Source organism: Moschus berezovskii, chromosome 22 (genome assembly GCF_049115385.1).
Source record: "Moschus berezovskii isolate FMDL1 chromosome 22, NW_MosBer_1.0, whole genome shotgun sequence".
Classification (NCBI taxonomy): Eukaryota; Metazoa; Chordata; class Mammalia; order Artiodactyla; family Moschidae; genus Moschus; species Moschus berezovskii.
In genome coordinates, this window is record NC_142481.1 from 58,524,379 (window position 1) to 58,547,062 (window position 22,684).

The 22,684-nt window shown below is 44.9% G+C and overlaps 1 protein-coding gene across 6 annotated transcripts in view; it reads right to left on the minus strand.

Annotated features, from left to right (window-relative positions):
- Positions 1-22,684, minus strand: part of WWOX (WW domain containing oxidoreductase) — a 958,567-nt gene that overhangs the window by 693,152 nt on the left and 242,731 nt on the right. For all 6 annotated transcript variants that reach the window (XM_088830823.1, XM_055413076.2, XM_088830822.1 and 3 more), the window contains exon 6: positions 21,927-22,015. In XM_088830823.1, the coding sequence (XP_088686949.1) occupies positions 21,927-22,015 (89 nt within the window). The remainder of the gene's footprint in view (positions 1-21,926; positions 22,016-22,684) is intronic.

The window sequence follows — 22,684 nt, forward strand, 5'->3', positions numbered from 1 at the left end:
AACTGCTGCATATCTTGACTGTGACTCCATGACTGTGTGTGTGTTTGTGTGTGTGCCACAACTCACTGAACCACATGACTACAAGGGTGAATTTTAGCATAACTAAAATCCACTGAAACATTACCATGGAGGAAAACCGCAGTGTGCATGTGTTTCCCACGGCTCTGCCCACACCCCTGGGGTGAGTGGCCTGTGTGCACGAACTGCATCGCTTGAGCCCCAGTTGTCTCTGGATCTCTGGGGCCATTTGCAGAGCACCGAGCACCTGACAGGCGATGACCGGAAAACTGGTGAACCTGACGGAGGTCAAGCACACTTGTCTCCCAAGTTCCCAGGAATACTGACCACCAGGGGCCAAGAACCCATCGGCATCCTCCATAAACACCCACTGCCAGACTCAGCAGTGCTGAACTTGGGAAGGTTCATGAGTAACTGGCAACAACCCAAGTCCAGGGCATTTCACGTTCTGACTGTACATGGAACATCAGCTTCCGAGGGGCATCATCTCCCAGGAAGCCTGACCTACAGTTCTGTCTGGGCCTTGTCCACTCCTGCATTACATAACATTTTCCACCAGAGGCCACAATTGGTGATGACCACTGTTATCTCTTCCGGGAGACAACTGTCAACAATCAGGAGGTCTCTGTTCTTGGGGTCTTGCATGCAGTAAGAAGGAAGCCTGGTGGACACACCAGAATGCATATGTCTGAATCAATGCCATTTCTCCAATGCCATTTTGTCTACAAGCCATCACACAGCCATACTTTACAACAGATTTTTATATCAGAGATGCAGAAGAAAGCATGGGAAAGGGCGTTTGTTCTAGTTGATTAATGAAGAGAGTCACTTACACTTTAGAGACAAGACCAAACTGATTTTGTCTCAAGAAACCTAAGAATCAGATAACATAACTTCAAATCTGAGAAATGAGAAGGGCATTTAAAAAGAGTCTGAGCTCCAGTAGCAGTCCAGTGGTTAAGGCCCTAGCTTCCACTACAGGTGGCCTAGGTTTGATCTCTGTTCAGGGAACCAAGATATCAAAGATGTCAAAATAACAACAAGAACAGGACCAGGTTAGAAATTAAATTTGGAGAAGCCTGGAAGGGAACAGAAAGAGAGATAAGACCCAGAGAATCAGAGGTCACTGCCTGGGAGAGAGAAATAAGCCCTCTAAAAAGAATAATAAATAAAAATAAAATTAAAAGAACCTGAGAGGAGCCATCACGGGGCTGAGTTACAGTGAAGATTTGTAAACTGAATTGTAACACATGCCCCCAAAATGAGGCAGCCTCTCACAGGTTAAATAAACACCCTGTAGAATGTTAACACAACTGTGCCTTTGGGGGCCTCCAGTTCAGACAAAGCAGAAGAATGAGCTAAGTGGAATGTTATGTAAAGGGAAGTTCTTTTCAGTTCCTCCTTGAAACAGAAGGGCACACCATCTGGGGCATCTCTCCAGTGAGCTGCAGGAATTCATACTATTTGGAAATACTCTGAAATTCAAGAGAGAGGGCCTGAGGATGCAAAAATCCAAAAAGCAACTGTTGATCAGTCTGACCTGGTGTTCAGCTGTCCTTTTCTTCCAGAAAAGGAAGAAGAAAAAAGAAATTACTATAGAATTCCAAGGTGGATCATTGCTTCAGAAACAAGGGCTGGTTTATTTTGAGCTCCAGGATGCAGCATTAAAGTGACCATAGTAGTTCTCTCTACAACTACACCAACCCAGGAAAGGCAGCTCAGCCTGCACCAAGTGACCCGCCAAGACCTCAACTGCCCGAACTGCACCACTCGTGCCCCTAGTAAAATTCGGGATGATTTCAGGTGGAACATAGGCAAACTTTAAAAACGCTTATTTACTGGAATGCACTATAATATATATATATATATATCATCAGCTTCTCAAATAAACAAGGAAATAAAAGGAAATGATAGGGACTTCCCTGGTGGTCCAGTGGCTAGGACGCCCCACTCCCAGTGCTGGGGGCATGGGTTCAATCCCTGGACAGGGAACCAGATCCCAGATGCTGCAACTAGGTTTGTATGCTGTAATGAAATATCCTGCATGGTACAACTAGGACCCGGTACAATCAAATAAACGATATTTCTTTAAAAATTAAAGGCTTCCCTGGTGGGTCAGATGGTAAATTGTCTGCCTGCAATATGAGAGCCGGGTTCGATCCCTAGCTTGGGAAGAGTCTCTGGAGAAGGAAATGGCAACCCACTCTAGTACCCTTGCCTGGAAAATCCCATGGAAGGAGGAGCCCGGTATGCTACAGTCCATGGGGTTGCAAAGAGTTGGACACAACTGAGCAACTTCACTTTAAAAAAATAATACTTACCTTGCTTGATAGCTGTGAGAATTAGAAAAAAAAAATGTAAAATGCCCAGCACCAGCCATGAGAAAGAGGGTACCTGAAACAGGCTATTTTTTTTTTTTTTTTCTTTTCAGCTGCCTGTTTTCTAGACCTTGGGCTACACTTCAGGGACATAACATCAACAATAATGTAGAGATATAAAATATCTGTATAGTTGTCTCCACATTTAGAAAATACCTATATATTGTTTTGCATGCCCTTATTCAATATCTCTGGGAGACAAGACTCGGAATAAATATGAAAGGAGATAAAGTAAAATAAGAGAAATGTGAACACATGAACTCATCATCAGCTCGGGTACTCAGTGACCAACTACCTGCTGCACTGCTAAATATTAAAGGACTTGCATACTTCAAGACAGTGAAGGACAACATCAAATATTAAAATAATTAACCCAGAATGGATTCTGCTGTCAAGATAACCAAGCCACACTATTTTAAGTTGGACAAAAGGAAATAATCTGAACCAATCAGCAGGAAAAGAACTGGGGGCAGGGTGTTTCCCCAGGGATCATCAGGAATTTTTCATTTCATGCACCATTTACAACTTCTTACAGTGAATTCCACAGTTTATTGTGATCCACACAGTCAAAGGCTTTGGCATAGTCAATAAAGCAGAAGTAGATGTTTTTCTGGAACTCTCTTGTTTTTTCGATGATCCAGAGGATGTTGGCAATTTGATCTCTGGTGCCTCTGCCTCTTCTAAAACCTGCTTGAACATCTGGAAGTTCACGGTTCATGTACTGCTGAAGCCTGGCTTGGAGAATCTTGAGCATGACTTCACTAGCGTGTGAGATGAGAGCAATTGTGCAGTAGTTTGAGCGTTCTTTGGCATTGCCTTTCTTCCAGTCCTGTGGCTACTGCTGAGTTTTCCAAATTTGCTGGTATATTGAGTGCAGCACTTTCACAGCATCATCTTTCAGGATTTGAAATAGCTCTACTGGAATTCCATCACCTCCACTAGGTTTGTTCGTAGTGATGCTTTCTAAGGCCCACTTGACTTCACATTCCAAGATGTCTGGCTCTAGGTCAGTGATCACGTTATCGTGACTATCTTGGTCGTGAAGCTCTCTTCTGTACAGTTCTCCTGTGTATTCTTGCCGAAATCAGATCGATTATATTCTTTGCAGCCAAAGATGGAGAAGCTCTATACAGTTAGCAAAAACAAGACCAGGAGCTGACTGTGGCTCAGATCATGAACTCCTCTTTGCCAAATTCAGACTTAAATTGAAGAAAGTAGGGAAAACCATAGACCATTCAGATATGACCTAAATCAAATCCCTTATGATTATACAGTGGAAGTGAAAAATAGATTCAGACTAGATCTGATAGAGTGCCTGATGAACTATGGACGGAGGTTCGTGACACTGTACAGGAGACAGGGATCAAGACCATCCCCATGGAAAAGAAATGCAAAAATGCAAAATGGCAGTCTGAGGAGGACTTAGAAATAGCTGTGAAAAGAAGAGAAGCGAAAAGCAAAGGAGAAAAGGAAAGATATAAGCATCTGAATGCAGAGTTCCAAAGAATAGCAAGGAGAGATAAGAAATACCAGACCACCTGACCTACCTCTTGAGAAACCTATATGCAGGTCAGGAAGCAACAGTTAGAACCGGATATGGAACAACAGACTGGTTCCAAATAGGAAAAGGAGTACGTCAAGGCTGTATATTGTCACCCCTGCTTATTTAACTTATATGCAAGTATATCATGAGAAACGCTGGGCTGGAAGAAGCACAAGCTGGAATCAAGATTGCCAAGAGAAATATCAGTGACCTCAGATATGCAGATGACACCACCCTTATGGCAGAAAGTAAAGAGGAACTAAAGAGCCTCTTGATGAAGGTGAAAGAGGAGAGTGAAAAGTTGGCTTAAAGCTCAACATTCAGAAAACAAAGATCATGGCATCTGATCCCATCACTCCACGGCAAATAGATGGGAAAGCAATGGAAACAGTGTCAGACTTTATTTTGGGGGGCTCCAAAATCACTGCAGATGCTGATTGCAGCCATGAAATTAAAAGACGCTTACTCCTTGGAAGAAAAGTTATGACCAACCTAGATAGCATATTAAAAAGCAGAGACATTACTTTGAAACCAAGGTCCGTCTAGTCAAGGCTATGGTTTTTCCAGTGGTCATGTATGGATGTGAGAGTCGGACTGTGAAGAAAGCTGAGCGCCAAAGAATTGATGCTTTTGAACTGTGGTGCTGGAGAAGACTCTTGAGAGTCCCTTGGACTGCAAGGAGATCCAAACAGTCAATCCTAAAGGAGATCAGTCCTGGGAGTTCATTGGAAGGACTGATGCTAAAGCTGAAACTCCAATACTTTGGCCCCCTCAGGCGAAGAGCTGACTCACTGGAAAAGACTCTGATGCTGCGAGGGATTGGGGGCAGGAGGAGAAGGAGACGACAGAGGATGAGATGGCTGGATGGCATCACCGACTCGATGGACATGAGTTTGAGTGAACTCCGGGAGTTGGTGATAGACAGGGAGGCCTGGCGTGCTGTGATTCATGGGGTCGCAAAGAGCTGGACACGACTGAGCGACTGAACTGAACTGAACTGATAGTAAATTCCAGAACATCAGTACACACACTTAACAGGAAGTGGCAACACTCTTGTTTTTGTTGTTTCCTTAAGTTTCTGCCTCCTTTTCATTATCTTGAATATATTTTCCCATCTCCACACATGCAATCCCAGAAGCACACTTTCACCCTCACTGATTCTAAAGTGGCGGGGAGAGATGTACAACAGGAATACACACACTGCTCTGCTCAGCTGTGTCTGACTCTTTGTGACCCCATAGACTATACACCATCAGGCTCCTCTGTCTGTGGGATTTCCTAGGCAAGAATACTGGAGTGGGTTTCCATTTCCTTCTCCAGGGGATCTTCCCAATCCAGGGATAGAACCTTCTGTGTTTCCTGCATTGCAGGTGGATTCTTTACTCTTGAGCCACAGGGGAAGCCCTATAGTCTCTTCAGAGAGGGCTTTCTAGGAAAAAGAAAAAAATGCATCAACTGGATAATTACACCACCAATGGCACTTAATCCAATTTGTTTATTTCTACTTTTATCTCTATTACTCTGGGAGACTGACCTAAGAAAACACTGCTACAATTTATATCAGAGAATGTTTTGCCCGTGATCTCTTCTAGGAGTTTACGGCATCGTGTTTTTATATTGAAGCCTTTAAGGGGAGGCATTATTTTTGAGGTCTTTTTCCTCTATCACCCACAGTTTCTCACACTACATGGAAAAAGTCACAAGGACCAGAAACTCCTGAAGGGTTGAGCCAGCATCTGGTCACCGCTGTAGTCCAACACTCAGTACCGTACCTGACATACCAGAAGGTTCCTGAATTACAGAATCCTTCAAAAGTAGGTATCACCCTGAAAGCTCTCCGCATCTTTGCTCACACATATTAAGCTGTCACTTGGTTTTTAAAGCACTGAATGCATATAGTCAGTACTATGTTTTTTTTTAAACCCAAAGAGTCCCCTTATCAGCATAATCCATGACACAATCATTTATGTACCACTTTCCTAATTTCTTCTCCAATTTATGGAACACTTGCATGTACTATTTTTTTAATATACTGTAAACCAACTCATCTATATTTCTCAGCCTTGTACATTGCCAAAACATCAGCTAAGTCGGCTGCTTCTCTGGTTTGGGTTTTTATACTTTGGTATGTGTTAAGATAGATACAGGATTTGTCCATCTGATATGTGGCATCACCAACTCAATGGACAGGAGTTTTCACAATGGTGAAGGACAGGGAAGCTTGGTGTGCTGCCGTCCATGGGGTCGCAGAGTCAGACACGACTGAGCGACTGAACAAGAGTAACAATCTTACATATAAGCGGTAAAATGTGAATTTTGGTAAGCTCTGCTCTGTAGCTCACAGAGCTCATCTGCAACAATGCTGCCCAGCAGTAGGGGTTATCAAATGACACCTATTACAAAGAAATCAGAATTATCCAGGAAACTGAGGAAAGGATTAGAGCTGGCAGTAAGTCACATGGCAGGCCAATTGAGCACTTACTGACTCTTACAACTGAGAACACGGTCTCCTCTACGACTTCTCTGTGGGAGGGTCCTTACCGCCACACCACACACTGTCTGCTCATGCAGAGGGGGTCCTGGCATTTGTTGACAGCACTTCTTTGGTAGCTCAGCTGGTAAAGAATCAGCCTGCAATACGGAGGACCTGGGTTCGATCCTTGGGCTGGGAAGATCCCCAGGAGAAGGGAAAGGCTTACCCGCTCCAGTATTCTGGCCTGGAGAATTCCATGGACAGTACAGTCCATGGGGTAGCAAACAGCTGAACACGACTGAGCAACTTTCACTTTCACTAGTAAACTAACGATTGGGCATCCTCTCCAAGTCACATACATCCCTCTAATAATTCTACTGAACTGCTAAGTGGGGAAAATAAAGGCAACACAGAAGTAACTAGCCCCTCCAGAAACGTATTAGCATTCCTTCAAATTAAAATTATATTTTATGGACATGAATGCCATATTGAGCATTCAGTTCAGTTCAGTTCAGTCGCTCAGTCATGTCCGACTCTTTGCGACCCCATGAATCACAGCACGCCAGGCCTCCCTGTCCATCACCAACTCCCGGAGTTCACTCAAACTCATGTCCACAGAGTCGGTGATGCCATCCAGCCATCTCATTCTCTGTCGTCCCCTTCTCCTCCCACCCCCAACCTCTTTTCCAGTGAGTCAACTCATTGCATGAGGTGGCCAAAGTATTGCAGTTTCAGCTTTAGCATCAGTCCTTCCAATGAACACCCAGGATTGATCTTGTTTAGAATGGACCGGTTGGATCTCCCTGCAGTCCAAGGGACTCTCAAGAGTCTTCTCCAGCACCACAGTTCAAAAGCATCAATTCTTCGGTGATCAGCCTTCTTCACAGTCCAACTCTCATATCTATACATGACCACGGGAAAAACCATAGCCTTGACTAGACGGACCTTTGTTGGCAAAGTAATGTCTCTGCTTTTTAATATTACAAAGTCATTATTTACAGACTTCTACAATACTGTGGAGGCATACATTCTGCTAGAAAAACAAATTGTGGAATAGTCATCTCTTATGTATTTATAGAAGAGCTCCAGGTACCAGGTGATGATTTCACTACCATTGTGCAGCAAGCTTATTTTAAAAATACCTTCTGCAGTTACAGTGAAGGGAGGAAGTGATGTGGGGTGGCAGAGGTGGGCTTACATGGACAAAAGGAAGAAAAGAAAAAACTACCTGGGGAGTGTGCTGAAGCGCGTGGTCAAGTCACTCAAACAATAAAAACGCCTCATGCACTTTGTACATCTCCATGCCAATGAGGGCTCTTTCCTCTGTCTTGCCTAGAGATATATGGAGCTGTAACAGAGTGCGGAAAGCCCCTGGCAGCTGTGTGTTGCCAATCAGACCTGAAAGATTCCATGCTATGATAAAAATTAATGTACTCTGACATCCTCTGGGACTCCTTGGGCCCTGGGAACAGCTAATGAAGAAATACAACTTTGCCAGGGAACAGCACCAGTGGCCCCAGAGCCGAGGATTAATTCAGAGCGGGTAGCCATGGGGCCCCCTCTGTCATCAGCTGTAAAGCAAGTGGACTCTGGTGCCAAAGGGGAGCCAGCTCTGATTGATTAGAATCATTCCCTGGGTCGCGGGAGGTCAAATCAACAGAGAGCTTTACACAATAACTGAGCCCAAGTTGGATTCGGCCTGTACACTCTGTGCTAACGCTCCCTTCTTAAACCAGACAAGGGTCACTCAGTCTCTTGTTGGCCATGAAGGTGTTCTCTGGAAAACTTCTCCCCAGGAGACCTGCTTCCTTAGTGATGACCAGACCACCGGGCATGTCCCAGGGGACATGCATTCAAGAGGGGCTCAGAAAGGGTCTTGGGAGGAATGCTGTTCCCCAAAGAGAGGCCTCATTGTCCCTGCCAGCCTACCTTCTGACACGTTCCGCCTCCGAGTATCACAGGATCTTCCCAGGGGGCGGGAGGGTCAGAATGAAGACGAATAAGGCTCACAGCAACATCACTGACAGCAGCCAGAGAGCGGACATAACCCAGACGAGCATCCACCGATGAACGTACAAACAAGGTGCGATCTACCCATGTGGCGGAGCACTACTCAGCGTGAAGACGGAAGACCGATCAACACCAACTGAAAACAGCCAGTCACGGGAAACAACGTACTGTGTGACTCCTTCATATGAAGTCTGCAGAGCAGGCAAAGTAGGGGAGACAGAGAGACGAGTGGTCGTCAAAGGCTGGGGGGTTGGGCGGGAGGAAGGAAGGGAATGGCGCTAAATGGCCTGGGAGTGAGGTTTCTTTTTGAATGGGAACAGACTAAAAGCCACTGAACTGTATACTTCAGAGCAGCGTGAAGTGTGTAAACTAAACATGAATTAAAAATAAAGCCAGCTCCCTGAGCTCTGAGAAGACTGCTCTACATTCTCACGATGACTTAAGTGACCTCTGGCTTCTCCCTCCTCCCCCGACAGGGGCAGCTGTGGTTCACAGCCCCCTAGCCCGTCCACCTCTTTCCTACAAGTCCCTCATGGAGGGAAGTTGGGACTCGAGCTAGATAGAGTCAGTCCAGAGAAAATAAGGGTGCATTTTTTTTTTAGACAATTGCTAGGTTAGACAAAGCTATGTGGTTTTAATCTGTGACATTATTTCAGCCTATTATTAGAATTTTACCATGTCAAGTTGAATTTATTTCTCACCATGTGAATTTTAGCCATTTGTTAAAAGATTAGATGGAAATTTTTAAAAAATCTGTTTCATTCCTTGACATATTATTCACTATACTTTCTCTAACCTAAGGTATTATTTTGCTAATTTACTATCCCCACTAAATGACCATGGAAAACCTTGGGGAGTGAGACATTTTTTCAAAAATATTTAAAATATATATTTATATACATGCATATTTAATGTTTCTCATATAGAACACCTATAATTCTATTGGAAGTAAAAAAAAAAACAAAAAAAACCAGAAGGTGATATTCTAAAATATGGACAGTGGTGATAATAGAGGGGTAGTCACAGCTTATTCATGGATATTTATGTCATCTTAGATTTGCATTAAAATAATCTAGGAAGAAGGGACTATAGACTGAACAAAACTAACCATATGCTAATATTTACAGAAGATGGCTGAAAGACTTGGGAAGGTCCATTTTACCTCTTCTCTTTTTGTGTATATTTGAAAATCTCCCCAGTAAAAATATTTTAAGAAATAAACACAAACTAATGGAGAGCCAGGAAAATGTACAATTTTCACGTTCATATTTACACTCATCCTTCTTTTCCCCTAATATTCTACAAGAGGCATGCACCATTTTGGTGGCCACAGAACTTGTATAAAATAACACTTATACAGAATACCAAAAGAAATAACCCCAAAATAGCCATAAGAAGTAGCCTTGCTGCTGCTGCTAAGTCACGTCAGTCTTGTCCGACTCCGTGCAACCCCATAGACGGCAGCCCACCTGGCTCCCCTGTCCCTGGGATTCTCCAGGCAAGAACACTAACATCTGCCTAAAAAAAAAAAATCATAAAGACAGCTGAGTTGAGTTCAGTCGCTCAGTCGTGTCCAACTCTTTGCAACCCTGTGGACTGCAGCACGGGGGGACTGTTAAAACCAAACAGAAGGCCAATGTGACTGCATCAAGAACTATACCATGTGAAAGGCAAGACAGGAAGCCACTGGCCAACCCAGGGGGGTACTGAATAGCAAGCCTGTGCTTCCAATAGGACAGGGGAGGACGAGCTTTAAAGGAACCAGAAGTGGACCTGATGCAGAACTCCACTGAGCTTGGAAAACCCACCCACAGGATGAGGGGAAAGGAACGACACCTGAGCGTCAGACAGGCCTGAGGAGCCCAGGACTGAAATCTCTTTGGTGCCCAGGTCTTTAAAGGTCATTTCGAGCTCTTGGCTAAGATTAATGTGACGTCTTCCCCCATATGGGGGAGGAGGCACCACACAGGTCCTGCTTCCTGTGTCAGAGCAGAGTCAGAAAAGTTCCTGAAAGATTAAGAGAGTCACGGGCTGCAGCAGCGGTTCTGTTACTGGAAAGACCCGAGAGGAGCCTAGGGCACCACCACTCAAGACACAGACTGACCCAGGAAATGATGGTCAGGCGAAGGCTGGGCCTCCCTGACTCCCAGCCCAGTGCTCAGCCCCCGCCCACTGCGCAGCTACTCAGAGCAACACCACGCTTCCACGCCAATCAAGGAAGAAACCAAAGGTTTCTCCTGCCCTCACCAAGAAGTGGATTCTCCTCTCCGTGGCTGTGATGGGCTCAGGTGACAGGACAAAGCAACTGAAAAAAGAACTTCCCTGACTAATAAAATTTTGTACATTTAAAAACATTTTGACTGCAATTAAATAGATGCAAGCTTTACAAATAATACTTCAGGTCTTAATGGCGTTGCCTAGAGTCTGACCAAGAAATGAGAATTACGTGTCACTTTTCTAGAGGGTAACCTGATATCACAGACCAGTGGTATTCAAAGATACTCATGTGCTTTGACCCAGGTGCTGCTCTTCCAAGAACTGATCTTAAGAAAATAAGAGATCCAAAAAGAAGTGCATGCAGGTCAGCTTCAGAATGCTTCCAACAGTGATAATATATATAAGCAACCTGGCATATGAGAACTGAAGACTGGCTAAATACTCTGACCTCTATGCAGGGGATTACTAGACTCCACCTGGCCCACATAGAGCCACTCTGGGAACACGGGCACATGCTCTTGGGAGCCTGCTGGTCTGAGACACCTAGGCACTGCTGTGTTTTTTGCCAGACACGTTCTGCCGAGGTCCACCTCCCAAACCTCTATAATTGGTCGACTTGCGCTTCTTGTACCACTACCTGTGCCTCTGAGACCACCTTCTTCATTCAGTTTCTGGTTACCAACTACTCCGTAATGTCAGCTCAAACACCTGTTTGATTATGAGTCGGTGGCTGAATGGTAACAACACTTGAAGCTTAGAAGGCAGACTGAAGAACTCTGCCACTAATTGAGAGGCTCCGTGTATATTTTTCAGGATGACGAGATATTGAGGGCTTTCTCACAAAATGAAGAAAACCGATGACTCACAATATTAAGAACACAGTGCAGTGACAAGTGGATCAACTAAAAATACAATCTTCCTTGGGGATTTTCAGCTGGCTGCCACAGTGGAGCAGTGGTGATGTATTTCAAATGTATATGCAAGTTTTTAGGCTGACAAGAACTAGCTTCTCAACAATTTACTGGGGGTGGGGGGGAGAAGGGAAAAAGACGGGTCCCCAGTTATTAAAATGCAATTTCAGTGTGGTTTAAACAAAACTTCCCAACATGTCAATTATGTGAGAGGAGAATTCCAATGTGCCAACGGGGGTGGTCAGAAGGTATCAGGAGGAACGCCAAGCTGGATTCGCCAGCCAAGCTGGAAAATACAATTTTAAACCACAGGCACTGTGACACTTTTTTTTCCTGAGTCTTACATAATCCAAGAGTTCTCTGAGAGTCACCAGACATTAACCTTAACATCATGAGTTTCCTGTGTCCATGCTTGTACGGATCTGAGAACAGCTTGGCCATGCGGCTCAAGCCCACACCTGGTTAGAAGGGCAGCTGTATTTTCTGCACCTGAAATAACTATTACACAAAATTACTTTACAGTTTGTTTCCCAAGATGCTCTAATATATAACCTCCATACCACCCAAGGAGGTACCAAGGCAAGAACTTCAAATGGCTAAGAACTGGTGCCTTAAAATCAAAGTTGAGGTCACCAGTGCAACAGTGAGCTTCCACTTCTGGTTGCCCTTCCCTCCTCCTCCCTTCCTTTCCTCCCTCCCCCCCTCACCCTCGCCCACCCAACCATCCATCCACTCCCTTTCTGGAGCATATGCTATGGCAGTAAAGTTAACACTTGCAAAGGATGATGATGACAACAAAAATGATGTACGATCTGAAATGCATTAAGTCTTTACTAGGTATTCAGGTACTACGTTTCATGAACACTTTGTTATTTAAACCTTTCAACCACCCCACAAGGGTACTACCATCACCTCCCACTTTTACTGATGAAGAAACTGAGGATCAGAGAGATGAAGGAATGTGCCAAGGTCACCATGTTAGTAAGGTGTGGAACAGGGCCTTACAGCTAAGACAAAGATGAATTAGCCAAGGTTTCCGCTTCTCTGGGGCTCAGTCTAACAAAGAAAAATCAATATAGAAAAAGCGTCCCCAAAGTACTCCACGCCCGAGGACTGGGTGTGTGGTAGATGCTCCCACAAGTGACTCATCAATCCAGTGACAGTGTGGACTTAAGAGGAGGGGAAAAGCAAGGCTCCACAGAGAATGTGACAGAATCTGCCAGCGAGCAGGTCAGGGGCAGCTGGGGGGCAGCAGCACAGGCTCTGAGTCAGGAGGTGGAACCTGTAACCCCCTCTGGCTTCCCAGGTGGCTCAGTGGTAAAGAATCCGCCTGCCACTGCAGGAGACATGGGATTAATCCCTGGGTCAGGAAGATCCCCTGGAGAAGGAAATGGCAACCCACTCCAGTATTCTTGCCTGGGAAATCCCATAGACAGAGGAGCCAGTCCATGGGGTCACAAAGAGTCGGACACTACTTAGAAGCTCAACAGCAAAGCAGAACACAGAGGCACAGGGCTGGGGCAATCTGATCTATAAATGAAGCAGCAGGACGGACCAGCCTCCAGACGCCACCCAAGGGTCTTACTTGCAGGAGAGGATCAGGGCTCGGTTTGCGTTTGAGAGCGACCACTCTGGCAGTTCGGATGTCTGAACTGCAAAGTGACCTTCTGGTCGTCCTCTGTCTACCAGATCAGCATCACTAGGAAAACAAGTAGGAGCTAAGGGGAAATGAACGCTGACACTTGGAGTAAATGTACAGACAACTGCTGCCATTTCTGCTTATATAGACTTCAGGGACAGACACCTTCTAGGTATTTGGGAGAAAAACCACCTGACCACTTAACTGAGGGGATGAACCTCTCTTCTCGTGAGTGGTGGTTAACCTTTTACACGTATTTCAGCAACACAATTTCCTCTCCATGATAGGAAACTGGCTGGAAGGTGCATCCCCTTCAACCTTGAAGTGACTTTAACCACGTTCCCAAGCAGGCAGGGGTTGCCATCCATCCTACTGGTAGGACAAAACTCCTTCAGAGACACCGCGTCCTACACGAAGCATTTCCGAATGAGACAGGGCTTTCTGATTTTCCAAACTACTATCGAAGCGGAGCTCAGCAACAGAGCAGATTGTGGACTCAGCTCTACTCTCACAATCTACTAGCTGGCATGAGCTGGGTCAAGATCTTTAATCTCTTTCCCGCTGATTTCTTGACCTATGAAATGTGGTTGAGCATCATATTAGGCTGAACCATAAGACACTGCCTTTCTTCTACAATTTTTGACCTACCCCAGAAGTCCTTGTGAGGATAAAATGGGATGGCAGATGAGTGCTTATCTGTGCATGACACATAATAAACAGGTGATAAATATTAGCAATTACTGTCTCTATCATCATTTTACAGTTCCAAGTCCCAGGCAGGGCTTCAGTGTCTTCATTATTTAAACAATACTTGTCTTAGCTGACCTGCTTTCCCGTATGGTGGCATTTCCACAACTCAGCACAGCACACTGTTCTATTCAAACTCTTATCTCTTCTTTCAGCCTCTAAGGAACACAGAGTGCTATCTGCAGAGAACTGAAATGAACCATGCCCACAACACTGGCTATATATACTGATTTATCTAGACCAAACCTAACAAAATCCAAAATGGAATGTGTCTCTCATAGTGAGGCAAGATGCTTTTCAAATGAGTTACATTTCAAGGGACAAGGGGATTCTAGTCCAAAGGCTAGCAAACCACAACCCCCAGACCAAATCTCAAATCCAACCCACTTCCTGTCTTTCTAAATAAAGTTTTATTGGAATCTGGTCTTGCCCAATCATTTACACATTATCAGTAGCTACTTCCACATTACTGCGGTTTCACTCAACACTCAAGAGACACTCAACACTGTTGAGTGGCTTCTACAGAGACCATTTGGTTCATGAAGGGAAAAAAATTGGTATAGCTATTCATTTATATAAATATTTATCTGATTCTTTATAGAAAAACTTTGCCAACTCATGCTCTGGTCCAGTGCTTTAAGTAATCAATGCTGAACACCAGCAACGAAGTTCATACTATTTGCTGGTATTAAAGCCCTAAGATTGGCTATGTATGTAGTGGTGGGCTGGTGGGTGAGACAGGAGGTGACCACAGAGTAACTGTACGTACTCTCCAAAGCTGGGTTTTTATTCTTCCTGGAAGGGAAAGTTTTTTTGTGCGTCTTCAATTAACATACATCACTTTGACTTCCGGAAACATGATAGTGATTGCTGAACCTAGAATTCTATTGGGAAATCAAAACTGTTTATTTTGCAAACATCGCTGTGGTTAATTCAAACACATTTTCATGTATTCCTTGGCAGTGATGACTTTTAATGATAGCAAAAAGGCTCACTGAAATTTTTTTTTCCCTAACACATTTAATTGCAAAATGGTTCTTAATTAATTTAACAACCATTCTTGTTCAGTAAGGATATGTTTTTGAAGATAGTCAGCACTGCGCAAAGTTTTTAAAAAAAAAATCCTTAAGCTTCACAACTATTTTAAAAGAGTGATAGGCACAGGAGAAGCGAGAGGGCAAATGGTTTAATTTCAATGTCTAGCCCAGTTCCTGGCACTGTTGTAAACACTAAATAATTAATGCCATGAAGGGAAAAACTTTCAAAAATAAGCCAAAAGAGGAGGGGGAGAAGAGACATATGGAGTACTTTGGTATCTCACAATACAGAGGTTAATTATTTTTACTGTGGCCCACTATAATTCTCACTTATTCAAAGCAAACTGCCCGTAAGGCCACTCAAATCATCTGGAAAGCTGCCTAAAACCAGGGGAAACAACAGAAGGAATGGCAAAGTGTGCCATTTTGCTCCAAAAGGGAACTGGGAGATACCCCCTCGAGCCCATGGCTTTGCGGAGAGTAGCAAAGACCAGGGGGAAGAGTGCACAGCAGAGTGCTGAGTGCTCTGTGACAGTGGGCATCGCTACAGTCACAGGACCTCTGCTCAGGGCTGGTCATGCAGGTAGTTTATGGGCAACGTGAAGCTCATATCCGCTCTTGCCTTGGCTGCAAGGGATCTCAAAGCTCATTTCCTGGCCCAGTTTTTTAAAAAATACTTACTTATTGGCTGCCCCGAGTCTTAGTTGTGGCATGAGGTATCTCTGATCTTTGCTGCAGTGTGCAGGACCTAGTTTCCTGATGAGGAATCAAACCTGGGCCCCCTGCACTGGGAAGTGGAGTTTTAGCCACTGGACTACCAGGGAAGTCCCCAGGTCCACTTTATTAATGGTTGTAAAGACTTCAAGAGATCCACACTTCCTTTACGATCATGTCTGACTGGTCCCCTTTGATCCTCTTCTCCTGTTTCGACAGAAATCTGTCTTATTTCCACTGTATCATACTGGATATATTCATAAAAACCTCTCGAGTCATTTAAGGATCAAGACAGGAACACACACACACACTGTACTGTACCGGTCACAGGCACAGTGCACTGAGGTGTGTCTGCTTACCTCATGCATCGGACCCCTTCTTCTCAACAGACCTGAAAAGTCTGCACAAGAACTACTTTACATGAGCCTGCAGAGTGAGGCCCCAAAATGCTCAGTGTCCAAGGCTGCGCAGCTGGTAAACAGCAGGGCTTGGATTTGAATCGAAGCTCAATCAATCCCCCAAAACTCTGTTTTTCCCACTATAACAGGGGCATATTAGGGCACACTGTGGCCCTCGGACATACCCAACCCGTTTTCTGCTTTTGGAAGTAAAGTTTCACTGGGACACAGCCATGTTCATCCATCTAAGTACTGTCCAGGGCTGCCCTCAGGCTACAGAGGCAGAGATGAACCGCTAACACAGATAACCTTATGGCCTGAGATGTCTGAGGTGCTTCCTCTCTGGACCTTTTCAGAGAAGTGTACTGAACCCTGCACTATACTCTCTGTGTTCATATTTTTGTTTAATAAGGGGTGACCGAAAACCATCTGTTTTACAAATATTTTTTTAAAGAATTATATAAGAACATTTGATGCCTAAAGAGTTAAGCTTCAGAAGGCAAAACATCTACTGTGGATGGAAGCCTTCTCTGATGTTTCTAGACACGTGAAATGCTTCACAGTACGTTTTTTTTTAATATCTCAAGGTAGAAAATGTAGGGGATGGGGAAAAGTCAACTTGTAGACTTTGAAAATTTTTTCATAAGACACCATAATTACTATCTAGTTTTAGAGAGTTTATTACAGCTAAAAAAAAAAAAAAATATGCGTCTCTGTTTCTTTTCTTTTAGTTTTCAAACTGTTCAGAAAAGCAAAGCAACATGATACTCTGTTACACAAACCAGAAATGGATTTCTCATGTTGAGCAAAAAGTAACAGAGATACATGGGCTAAAACATTACTCTTAAAACCAAACTGAAGAGAAGAAGAAAGATTAAGCTGTAATTTACACATTGGTATTGCAGGGTAATTTAACCCTCAAAATTTGGGATTTATTTATAATTTATAGCCCACCCACTTCTGTAGAAGGACTGGAGACAGCAAAATTGGAAATAAGAATCCAAGAAAATTAAATCTGGGATTAGTACTTTCTCAAAGTCCTGAACTTTCAAGTTCTAAAAAGTGAAAATAAATAACTTTGTTAAGATTTCTCCCTCAAATGTATAAACAGTAAAGAGGAAACTGAAAAAGTATTCTTTCGATTTTTCTTTAAACACCACTATTCAATTTTTAAGTGAAAGTATTTTAAGTATTTTTAAATGAAATAAAGCCTGATTTCCTTAAATTCTGCTGGAGACAGAAAGCTGAAAAGAGAAAGTAGAGATCCACGACCAAAACAAAGTTCTAGAAATCTTTAGAATTGCAAGTGTAATTTTAAAATTATCTTATGATCAACTTCTGTTAATTTCTATGATGAATCAAAGACCATAGATAATATTATAAGAGCTGATTGGTAACTGAAAGCCAAGCAATAAATTTCCTATATTTTGTGCCATCACTGAAACTTTTCAAATTTCAAAACCGGAATCCACGTGTCCATTATTTCAGGAATATATAGAACTCAAACCATAAAACAGTATCTGATAAAGGAAATATATATATATATATAGAAGCCCCTGAACTATTGTTACAGGGCCTGTTCAAAATGAATGTGAATGCTTTCGGTAAATTAAGCAGATAGTATCACAGATGAAACTGTGCAAAGGTATCCCAAACAACACCCTACTGGCTTCAGAGCCCACTACAGAGAATCCTGATGCTCGGTCGGAATCACCAGGAAGGGTCCGAGCTCTTCACATTCTGACGGAGGCCCTGACCAGCCGGGCAGCAGGAGCTTGGAGGCTGGCTGCTCTCCAGGACTGTGGTTTCAACAAAAATATCCTGCAAAACTCAAGTTTGGCTGGGATTTACCACAGGCTTTGGTTTGGAACTTTCCAGTAATGCCCCAAAATAATTGGACCTGAGACACACTGGCTGGCCACTACCACCACTGAGGCTGGGGAGAAGTGCCCTGGGAGCACTGAGGCCTCCTGGGCTGACCACCCTGAACAGGGAGTGGAGGGGAAGAGGAGGGATGGGGGGCGAGGGAGAGCAGGCAGACAGACTGCGCGGGCGCAGGGACGGGTAGGTCGGGGCGTGCAAAGCCTTACAAAAACTGCTTGAAGACAACACAACCACCTACTGAGCATTCTTGCCAAATAAAAATCAAACAGGAATCTGACCGAGCCTTCAGCGTTGGCTACCATTTCACAGGAAACAGAGAAGACAAAAGAACCAGCTGAATGGCAGCACCGGGATGCAGTCAGTGAAATACAGACCACAGAAAACTCTAGAGGACACATCTGTCCTTGAAACAAATATACTGCCTTAAAGAAAAAGAAAGAAAGGAATTTAAAAACTGAAGGAAAACATATAGGCTAAGATGAATTGACCTTATTTGATTTCTGATTTAAGTAAACTGAGAGAACAGAATACTCATTGCCTTGAATGGTGTTCGGCCCCTCAATTTCTGAGTAACGTGGTCCTCGGTAACTCCTGCCAACCCAGAAATCCACACTGAAGAAAACCCCTGGAGAGTGAGGCGGACCAGGAAGAGGGGCCGCTGGGGCTCCAGCTCGGGAGCTGCCCCACGCTAAAGTCAGGAAAGAGAGCTGGCCTCTGGGTGACAAGCGGGAGCCTTGCCACTGGAAACAAAGATAAAATGAGTCATGCCTGGGGACGACTGTAGGAATTAGAGAACATGGGCATAAGTGCTGAGTCTGTTGCCTTGCATGGAATAAACAAATGTCAGAGAGGAATTATGATTTGCATAATCACTGTTAGCAGGCCTCATTCTGAAAAGGCTCGTCCCCAACCCATGCCACCACCCCCCAAAAAAAACACATAAAGAAGAAGAATATCCAAGAAGAGGCTGAATCCACATGCCCTCCTGGCGGAAGGTGGAAGGAGACTGGCTCATCTGTACTATGAGCTGCATCTTCCAAAGAGGTTCGCATTTACACCCGTTTCTACCTCTTCCAGGCTCAGACTACATGCACTGCTGCCAGCCCTGGCATGGCAAGACCACCAGGCTAGGGCATGAACCGAGGGGACACACACGGTAAAGCACCCGAGTGGACTCCTGGTGTGCCCGCAGACAGGCCTTGGCACAGACTGCTAAGTGCGCGCGTCCAGGGGGCACTTCAGTGGATGGGTTCTTCCTCTGCTCAGTCCAAGGGCGCAGAAAGCAGTGTGTCTGGCATGGGCAGCCTCTGCTTCGTTTGCCATTATGTTTTACACACGAGGAGATCTTAGCGTGAAAAGAAGGGAGCTGGAGATAGGAAGAGAGCAACATGCGTTTTTCCGGCAGCTCAGGCACCGGCACTTGAACTCGCTGCTGACAGTTCTCGGAATCCACAGACCTGTGAGTGCTGAACTGTCATCCGCCTGGCCAGGGAAGACTCCGCCCTGCTGGTCTTCCAAAGGGAAAGTCGTGCGGGATTTTCATGCTGATTTCTCTAAATCCATGTAGAATACTAGACCCTAGAGAGACTGATGAAAGGAGGTTCGTGGCACAGGGTTGGCTAAGAGGAAAACTGCTTTTGTTTGTGAACCAAGGAGTATGAAAATTCAGAATTCATTTGCTAAAATCCAGAATTAGGGCAGAATGGGCGACTGCTTTTCTCCAAGAGTTTGGGCTTGGTGATCACAGAAGGCAGTTGGCTTTGATGATTTCTGAACCACTTCATGGTTAAAAACGAATGGTCCCATTAAGACTTGGAAGGCAGTTCTCTTATGTAACCGTTGGCTCTCCTCGGATAAACGCCTCCTCTGAGCGAGCTCCGACACCAGCACTGGAGGGAGCGTGAAGAGGCGGTGCGTCTCAGCTCCCGTGAGAGCAGCATGGTGTCGGGGAGCAAGCAGAGAGTCACAGCGGATGGTGACTCTGCCACCAACCTGCCAAGGCACCCTGCGAAAGTCACTCACTGTCTCGGATCTCGGTTTCTGGCCCATTGAGAACAACAGACAGTGCAGCAAGGTGGTTCGGCAGGCGGGCTGCCCAGGCGTGCCCAGCCTCAGCGCCCCCGCTGGCTGGCCGCGTGCCCTCGGATAACTCACCCTCTCTGGTCTCATTTTCCTCAACTGCGTAATAGACATAATGACAGCACTTACCCTGAGGGCTGCTTGGAGAATTAAGTCAGGAAAAGCAAAGAAAGGGTACTGGGTGTGGGGCTCATAACAAGCTCTCAAGAAATGAGCTGTTACTGCTGCTTCGGTTGATATTATTATTGCTGTTCTCTTCCAAATAACCGCAGAAATACTAGGTTGAGGAGTAGGCTGCCAGCAGTTAAACACTGCCTGTTTGCTGGCAACTCAGACAATGGCTTGAGTGAGCTTAACTAGGCCTCCACCAGCCACCACTCTCTTTCCCGAGCCGAGAAGAGAGCCTAGGGCTTTGGAGGTATGTGTTAAATGCGTGTTAAGTGAAGAAGCAAGCGGATAAATGAATCATGAAGGGAGGAAAGGGCAAATGTTTAAAGAGCTACAGCTCTGTCTTGACGTGAGGTTCTCTGGGAGCCCTGGCAAGGGCTGGAAGCTACCAATTCCTGCCATGAGGGCACACAGTAGGGCTCACCTAGGTCGGCTGGCCTGGGGACGATACCCAGCTCCGTTGGAGCACAGGGCAGGTCCCTGGGGTGGGGGTGGGGGGAGTGCAGATCTTACTAAAGACTCTGACTTGACATTTCAATCTCAAGGACTCAGGCTTGCTCCAGAAAGGACTTTAGAGGACAGACTTCTCAACGGTCTAAAAGGACGAGTGAGAAAACAAAGGGAAAAAGAAGAACTGGCCACTGGACAGCATTGAGGAGTCGGGTCAACATCACGCCATCTGAACATCTGGTCTGAGATACCTCCCCGCCCATCCATCATCTCCACAGAGAACTGTTAAAACCAGCGACCCCGGCGGAGGCCAGCCCTGAGAACGCTTGTCACTGATCAGCCTGCTCCAAACTCAGGGACTCTGGTGCCGACTGCGGGATTATTTTACCCTTGGCACCACATGCACTATTATTAACTTAATCCTTGTGTTTAAATCAACTCACTGGAAAAGAAAAATTAAATGAAGTGATTTGTTAAAGAAATTTAAACCGCTATGTTAAATGAGAAACCAGTATTGCTTGCCCTAAAAAAAAAAAAAAACAAATCAGAGGGAACTGTAAAAATAAACACTTGGAAACAAAATATTGTAATGAAAAGGAAGCTAACCACCACAGCTCTCCTCAGTTCTGGCTTTAAGAGCTGCTTGCTCTCTGTTAGGGAAGGCGGTTGGTAAGGGATGGCCAAAAAAAAAAAATTTGCCAGTCCTCAGCGAAGGCTCCCTCCTTCAGGCATTTTTAAAAGTCTGAGAAAGAATGGAAAAACAGAAGTTCTCAGATGTGAGCCCACGCTTTTGGAACCGTGTCCACGTGCCACGTAAAACCATCGCAGGTTTGCAAAACAGTAAAACCCTCTTCCCGTGCTCTGAGGTTCAGCCCCCTTATGGAACTAGAGAGCTGACCTGACCTCTTCCTAAGTGCAATTAAAATAGAACTTCTAGATTCTGAGGTGCCTTGAAGACGTCTGCGATCAGGATGCAGCCTACAATCAGCTGGCTTTTATGAGGTCGCTTTTTACTGGTGTTTAGTAGCATCTTTTTCTTGTTATCCGGGAGGCTGTTATGAGATTGATGACACGTCTCATAATGAGGGGGGCTCTGAGTCAAAAAAATACGGTACACCTCGACTGGGCCAGTATAAATGAGCCTCCTGTTTGGATGCCAAGACGGCACAATAGCCTTCCATCTTCCCGGTTGTGTTCATCTGATAAAGACATTACAATGGCGAGATATTATGATCTATAACCCTCCGCTGGAACACTCACACATTCTTGGCCTTGAACGCTTGAGCAAAATGCTGCACGCTATGGAGCAGAGCGAGGTCCAGGGTCATTGCTTCTACCTTGGCTTTGTGCTGGAATGAGAGAAAATAAAAAGAAATGATAAATAACAGCAAGTTTAGTTCATGGTATCAAGTTACAGTAAATGTGTTATGGAACATGTCGGAATTCCCCTGTTTAATATTAGACGCCCAGAGAGAATATAAATCATCGGAATGAATAGAAGAACGGGGCTTTTTACTGCCAAGTTTAGGGAGGATGGGAGGCTGGGACTCTGCTAAAACTCCAGGCTGAGGGGCTGTGCCGTTTGACTCAGTGCCCGAAACAAGATCCACAGGGTCCGGAGGCTCACGTATCTCCTCTCAAAATGCCTCCTAAAAGAAACTATAATGACAGGGGTACAGCAGGATGAAGCCTGCCTCCTGCAGGAACACCAGAGGCCATGTGGGAATCTCAAAAGCTGCCATTTGGGCTCTGAAACGACTCGACTAAGCCTGCCTCAAAATGAAGCACAAGGCGTGGACAGAAAGTACAAAGGCAGGCAAAACTCAGTAATACCAATGGAGCCTGACAGCTCTACGTGCCCCTGCTTTAGAAACGCAGATGGGCCAGGTTTAGAGACCCTGTGAACTCTGCAGACATGAGGCACATGTGGGTGACGATAACAATGCTCCTGATGTCTAACCTCAGGTGACGGTGGGTGGGCATTTACAGGCATCATCACATGTCACCCACAGGACGAC